Here is a 7,218-nt window from a genome sequence, read left to right on the forward strand (position 1 = left end):
CTCATTCAAAAAATAAATCTTTATTTTTCCAATGTTATTTTCAAATTCAGAAACAACGCAAGTTTTAAAAATTATAGGAAGGCAGTGGGTAAATCTTCATTGGTTAAAGCTCCAAGAAAGAGTTTCTTCATTTCTTCCCAGTTATTGTATGGAGCTAGCCAGAGAAATATTCACATTTGGTCCATTATGTTGTGGTCTCATCAGGTCTTGAATAGTCAGGACCTGTCCATTCAGTTACTCTATAGGAACAAGTCTGCCGCAACCCTCAAATTTGTGTGGTTAAAGTATTTTGATAAGTTCAAGTTGTCATTACTTAAATATTTAAAAAGCTCACAATTACAGGAGACATCTAGTAACCAATATGTTTATTTGTTTCAAAAAGGCAAACTGTTCATTTTATGATCCAGACTATTTTCCGTGCAGCTTTGCTCGTCTCTTCAATGAGCAGGGAGGGACCATTTGTTTAACATCCAAATGCTCTTGCTGAATCAGAGGTGTCTTAGATTCATGGCACATTATCAGACAGTTTTTTGAAGACTTGTTTCCTTTGCTCTGTGGTCATGTTGCCAAAGCTCTCCAACACATTAGCGACGAGTAAAGTATGTTTAATAGTTCTGGCTTTTACCCATATCCGTCCGTTCATACCGATCACTATCTCAAAAGGGTACAACTCTCCCAGATTCTTCATGACATCACAGTTTGGAGAAAGCAGCCTGAAAAACAGAATTAAAAATTTAACCAGGATAACTGACCGGTAGTAAAGTGTCAGAATTTTGACAACTTAATAACTTACTTGCGTGCGATACTCAGTGAAACTTTAAATAATAATCCATCCGGTCCAATCACTCCCATCCCATTGGACCGGCCACAGCTGTCAATGCAAACCAGTTCTGGTTCCATATCTTTATTGGCCACAACAAACTGTGCAAAAACAAGATCTCCAACCTACAACGAAACAAAGGAAAAATATTGATATCGAATTTTAAATTACCATTGGGTATAGGAACATAGGAATTCGGAGCAGAAATAGGCAAATTCATCTCTTCGAGCCTGCTCCGCCGTTCAATCAGATCATGGCTGATCTCTCCCTGGTCTCAAATCCACCTCCTTCACCTGTTCCCCATATCCCTCTTTCCCTTTTTTTTTAAAATTAGAAATATATCTATCTCCCCCTTGAAACCATTCAACAATTCAGACTCCGCCACGTTATGGGGCAGAGAGTTCCACAAATTCACCACCCTCTGCGAGAAGTAGTTTCTCCTCATCTCAGTTTTAAATCTACCGCCTCTCAACCTATATCCGTGACCTCTTGTTCTGGATTGCCCCATAAGAGGAAACACTTGGTCGACATTTACTCTATCAATCCCTTTTAAATTTTTATATACCTCGATCAAATCCCCTCTCATCCTTCTAAACTCCAGCGAGTACATGCCCGAACTGTTTAATTTCTCCTCATGCGTCAACCCCTTCATCCCCAGAATTAATCTGGTGAACCTCCTCTGAACTGCCTCCAATGCCATCACATCCCTCCTCAAATAAGGGACCAAAACTGGGCACAATACTCCAGATGTGGTCTCATCAACACCCAATACAATTGCAAAAACGTCCCTACTTTCATACTCCAGTCCTTTTGCAATAAACGCCAACATCCCATTTGCACCTGCATACTGACTTTATGCGATTCATGAACGTAGACATCCAGATCCCTCTGCCCGGACACATTTTGAATCTGCTTTCCTGTCTATGACTGTCTATTAACACCCGATCCATATAAACAAAATCAGCTTGGTTTTCCCACAGCCCATCTTAGCTTTTCATATTCCCAGTGCTCAGACTGCTGGGTTCTTGGTATCAATTCTCAGAGGTTCCCTTACAATTCAATATGTATTGTCAAGTAACAATCATCTTCATTGCTGTCTACCTCAGCCTTGCTTTTCTCTTCCTCACCTTTATGAAGGAAAGATGTTAAATTTGTGAAATAGAATTTGACATTAACAATCCAGGCTTGGCTTTCACAAGTCCAGAATTCTTACCTTTGACTCACTAACCTTCACTATTCTTACACTGAACTCACTTATATTCTACGCATGTCACTTCATTTCATCGATCTGCTCTTTCCTTGCTGGGACTAGAAACATACTAACCTTGGAACCAATCTTGTGTGCATTCTTAAACATCATATCTATTGTGACCTTCATTCCACTGTATTTTCCGATATCTGGAATCACTATTATTTATTAAATTACTTAAAAGCAAGCTAAAACCCATTCTTCATTTGCAACCAATTTTTTTCTGTCTAAATGTCAAAAGGAATGAAGAGGTGGCGTTAACCATCAAGTGCCACTGAGGTAAAATTGAATAGTTCAGAAGTAAAAGTGGTTCTTTATATTTTAACGTGGAATTAGCACAGTGGTTAGCACTGCTGCCTCACAGTGTCAGGGTTCGAATCCAGGCTTGGGTCAGTGTCTGTGCAGAGCCTGCACGTTCTCCCCATGTCTGCGTGGGTTTCCTCCAGGTGCTCAAGTTTCCTCCTACAGCCCGAAAGATGTGCTGTTTCGGTGCATTGGTCATGCTAAATTCTCCCTCAGGTGTACCCGCACAGGAGTGTGGCGACTTGGGGATTTTCACAGTAACTTTGTTGCAGAATTAATGTAAGCCTACTCGTGACACTAATAAATAAACTTTAAACCTTTTAAATAAAGTTACAAGCCTGTTAAATCTTTTGGCAGAGGCAAAGAAATTCTCATGTCAAGATAGCAAGCATTATTTATTTCAACTCAGAAAGCTAGCAATGCACACTGGGGTATTCTGCAAGAGCGAAATACTCAGAAAGCATTAATATGGCTGGGAACATCCAACTGAAGCCTTCGCTTTGGGAATGTTCTACTTATTAAAAGGTTTGTAAACAATCCAATACCATTTAATTACTTTCCTGCAAAAAGTAATTTTTTTTTCAAATTTGGTTTACATTGGCGGCACGGTAGCGCAGTGGTTAGCACTGCTGCTTCACAGCTCCAGGGTCCCGGGTTCGATTCCCGGCTCGGGTCACTGTCTGTGTGGAGTTTGCACATTCTCCTTGTGTCTGCGTGGGTTTCCTCCGGGTGCTCCGGTTTCCTCCCATAGTCCAAAGATGTGCGGGTTAGGTTGATTGGCTAGGTTAAAAAAATTGCCCCTTAGAGTCCTGGGATGCGTAGGTTAGAGGGATTAGCGGGTAAAATATGTGGGGGTAGGGCCTGGGTGGGATTGTGGTCGGTGCAGACTCGATGGGCCGAATGGCCTCCTTCTGCACTGTAGGGTTTCTATGATCTATTGACATTTCACAGTGAATCTCGGATGGACCAACTCCTATGGCTAAGAAATGACTGGTATAAATGAGGCTGAGCTGAGAATCTGCATTCAGGGACCCAGGATTTTAGCCTTTCTGCTATGAGTATTTGGCAAAAAATTCCTGGAAATCTGAGAATTTCTTTTAAAACAATACTGTTTACCCGAAATGGTTAAAAGTGAACATTTATTTTCTAAAGTTGGTAATATCCAAGACTCTGGCCATCTTGTTGCAATCGGTATGTCACCTGTCTAAGTAGTTGAGACTAAAATGATTGGACGTATTACCGGTTAGGTGCATTGACCATGCTCGATTTTCCCTCAGTGTAGCTGAACAGGCGCCAGAGTGTGGCAACTAGGGGATTTCCACTAACTTCATTACAGTGTCAATGTAAGCCTACTTGTGACAGTAATAAATAAACTTTAACTTTGTGTCAAGCTCAACTATCTACAATACTTTATATTTATGATTACCTAGAGAACATGCAGTTATCTGTACCATTAAAAAAGAGTGCCTTTATTTAGTCTGGTCGACATTATTAAAACTTAAAAGCAATTCTTACTTGGACATTTGGTCGGTTTCGCTTCGTAGCTCCTTCAAATGCTAAATATGACAACGAGGCTTGCTCACTTCCTCCAACATCAACTTTGAATATATCACCAGACTTTGCAGTCACGATTCCTATCACATATTCTCCTTTAGCTGGTACATACTGAAAAAATAAATAAGACAACTCTTTTAGATTCTTGTCTGGTTGTACACTGTTCTGTATTGCACACGCAAATTACAAATGACAAAGCACCAATCACTGCACCTGCTTATTCTGGAATAATGCAGCTGAATTCCTTAAATGTGCTCTAGACAGTAAACTAGCAATAATGGAAATTTGTTAAGGACTACAGACTTGCCCATGTGGTATTCTTGAAACACCAGGTAGGGAATCCTGTTTGAGGTTTGAATTCCTATGTTGTGTCAGGGAATTTGTACTTTTAGAGCGATCATAAGACCAAAAACTTCAAAAAACTTGCTGAAAACACTGGTTCTTCACAATGTTCTTCGGTGTCAAACTTTAGTAGTGCCCACACTTCGCTAAGTGTGGGACATTGCCAACCTACATCCAAGCAATCCATTTGTATGAATTTCTCAGTAGCCTGATTTGATGACTTTATGCTTCACTATGGCTTTTAGTGCCTCAACTAACCAGCTAACCAAAAGGTAAACCTCTACAGGGAGGGTGGAGAAGTTAAGGTAGCTGAATCTATTATTGTTCCTGCCTGATATTTGTTTAGCTGTACTTCCAGCAACGCTTAAAGGATAGGCAGCAGCTGATTTTCTCTTCCTGAACCCAGGAACACTGAAGCCAATTGTTATACCTTGAGCACAATGATGTGCACATCAGTTTATCGAACTGTCGCAATTCATGACCCACTGATGTTTTTACTGTGCTGCATAGCATTAAAGGCAGCAAATGCCTATTGTGAATACAATGCTATAAAATGGGACAAAGTTTGTGTTTGATGAAAACCTTGTATACAGCTTTGCAGAAAGGGCAAAGAAGCAGATATTAGAATTAAGGCAGAATGGACAAGTGTCTACATTGTTGCAAACTAGTCTGATTTGGCTTTCACAGGCACAGATGAAAAGGATGCTCAGTGTAGGGTACCTGTTTTGACTACACTTGCTGGAGGAGGTGGTTGAATCACACAGCAAACAGATGGGTGTAAATATTATGGATAAAATTAGTCTGACCACTGCTTTGGGTTAGTCCAAATATTAAGTGCAATTTTGTGGTTAGCACCAGGGACCCAAGTTCGATTCCGCACTTGGGTGACTATGCGGAGTCTGCACGTTCTCCCCATGTCTGCGTGGGCTTCCTCCCACAGTCCAAAGATGTGTGGTTTAGGTTGATCAGCTATGCTCAATTGCCCCTCAATGAGGGAGAATAGCAGTGTAAATACATGGGGTTACATGGCGATAGGGCCTCGGTAAAGATGTTCTGTCAGAGTTGGTGTAGACTCAATGTACCGAATGGCCTCTTTCTGCACTGTAGGGATTCTATGAACCATCATCAACAACAGGACCACAGAGAGGTTGTGGTGCAGATATAGATCATTCAGCCCATCATGTCTCCAATGGCCAAAAATAAACTAGCTACTCATTTTAATCCCATTTGCCAGCACTTGGTCCATAGCCTGATACATTACATCACTTCAGATGCAAATCCAGATACCTTTTTAATGAGTTGAGCCTGTCAGCCACAATCACCAATTTAGGCAGTGAATTCCAGACACTCAGCACCTGTGTGTGCAACAGGTTTCCCTCATGTCCCCTCTAATCCTCCACACAGGTTCCTCACACACACTCCCACCCAGGGCTCCCCCTCCAAGCCTGGGCTCATTCCCCCACCCCAGGCTCACTCTCCCTAGCCCCCCCCGGGATGGTTGGGGGTCCAGCCGGTCCGCCATGCCTGCAGGTGGCGCCATCTCACCCGCTTCTGCTGCGAATCCACCCAGTAGACGGAGGGCTCCTTGTGCCTGACCACCCCGGACTTACAGACGGCCAGAGCGTGGCCGGAGAGCTGCCCGTGGCCCTGCCGCCGCAGGCCGGGCCCGCACAACACTTTCTCCCCCGAGCTGGACGGGAAAGTCAGGAGGTCTCCGGCCAGAACGGCCTGGGACACGGCCTCAGCCGCAGGAAGCGCCATGACCGGCACCACGTGACAGAGCCTCCGCGTCACAATGGCAATGACGTCACCATCAGGCCCCGCCCTGCCGACGTCAAACCGTCCCGTGACATGAAGTGGCAAAAATGCGCCTGCGCGGAGATCCCCGAGTCTGCGCAAGGTGGGCGCATAGATTGACAACAAGAACAAGGTGCATTTATATAGCCACAGCTGATGGAACAAACTTAGGGTCGAATCCTGAAGCTTAATCAGAGCTGGGACCTTTATTTCCCTAAATGATACTGTTCTCATTACATTTGTAAAAGAACAACACAGAACATTTCAACTTGAAAATTACAAAAAGTACATTGAACTTGACTCCATACAGCACATTCCAATCTCAGGCGCCTCTTTACAGGCTCCACTGTGAAAAGGAAAGATTAGCTTGGACAAATGAGGGCCCATTCCAGGTCTGGATAGGAGGATTTAGTAAGAAGTTTAACAACACCAGGTTAAAGTCAACAGGTTTATTTGGTAGCAAAAGCCACACAAGCTTTCGGAGCCTTAAGCCCCTTCCTCAGGTGAGTGGGAATTCTGTTCACAAACAGGGCATATAAAGACACAAACTCAATTTACAGAATAATTGGAATGCGAATACTTACAGCTAATCAAGTCTTTAAGATACAAACAATGTGAGTGGAGAGAGCATCAAGACAGGCTAAAGAGATGTGTATTTAGCCTGTCTTGTTCTTTAGCCTGTCAGCTTTAGCCTGTCTTGATGCTCTCTCCATTGTTTGAGATCCGACCCACTATGGTGGTGTCATCAGCAAACTTGAAAATTGAGTTGGAGGGGAATTTGGCCACACAGTCATAGGTTTATAAGAAGTATAGTAGGGGGCTGAGAACACAGCTTTGTGGAGCACCGGTGTTGAACTTGGTCGTGGAGGAGGTGTTGTTGCCTATCCTTACTGATTGTGGTCTGTGAATTAGATTAGTGAAGAGATAGTCATTGAAAAGTTAACAAGATTGAAGGAATTCCCTGTACCAATTGTGCTTGATCCCAGATCATTAAACGGGGTGGAGAGTGTGAAAGTCCAATAGTTCACTATTGTATTGGGGAAAATGTCAGACTCTACTGTAAAGGCCGTGATAACTGGACATTTAGAAAATAATGGTAAAATTGGGTAAACCAACATGGATTTATGTAAGGAAAATCATGTTTGACAAATCT

The 7,218-nt window shown here is 42.8% G+C and overlaps 1 protein-coding gene across 1 annotated transcript; it reads right to left on the bottom strand.

The window, feature by feature from the left end:
- Positions 1–6,077, bottom strand: exosc3 (exosome component 3). The gene is made up of 4 exons (XM_078210031.1): positions 5,814–6,077; positions 3,888–4,037; positions 794–945; positions 1–713 (listed from the first exon to the last, which is right to left on the bottom strand). The coding sequence occupies exons 1-4, from the start codon at positions 6,027–6,029 to the stop codon at positions 506–508; spliced, it is 726 nt and encodes a 241-aa protein (XP_078066157.1). The 5' UTR covers positions 6,030–6,077; the 3' UTR covers positions 1–505.
- Positions 6,078–7,218: the final 1,141 nt, after the last annotated feature.

This window comes from Mustelus asterias, chromosome 1 (genome assembly GCF_964213995.1).
Source record: "Mustelus asterias chromosome 1, sMusAst1.hap1.1, whole genome shotgun sequence".
NCBI lineage: Eukaryota > Metazoa > Chordata > Chondrichthyes > Carcharhiniformes > Triakidae > Mustelus > Mustelus asterias.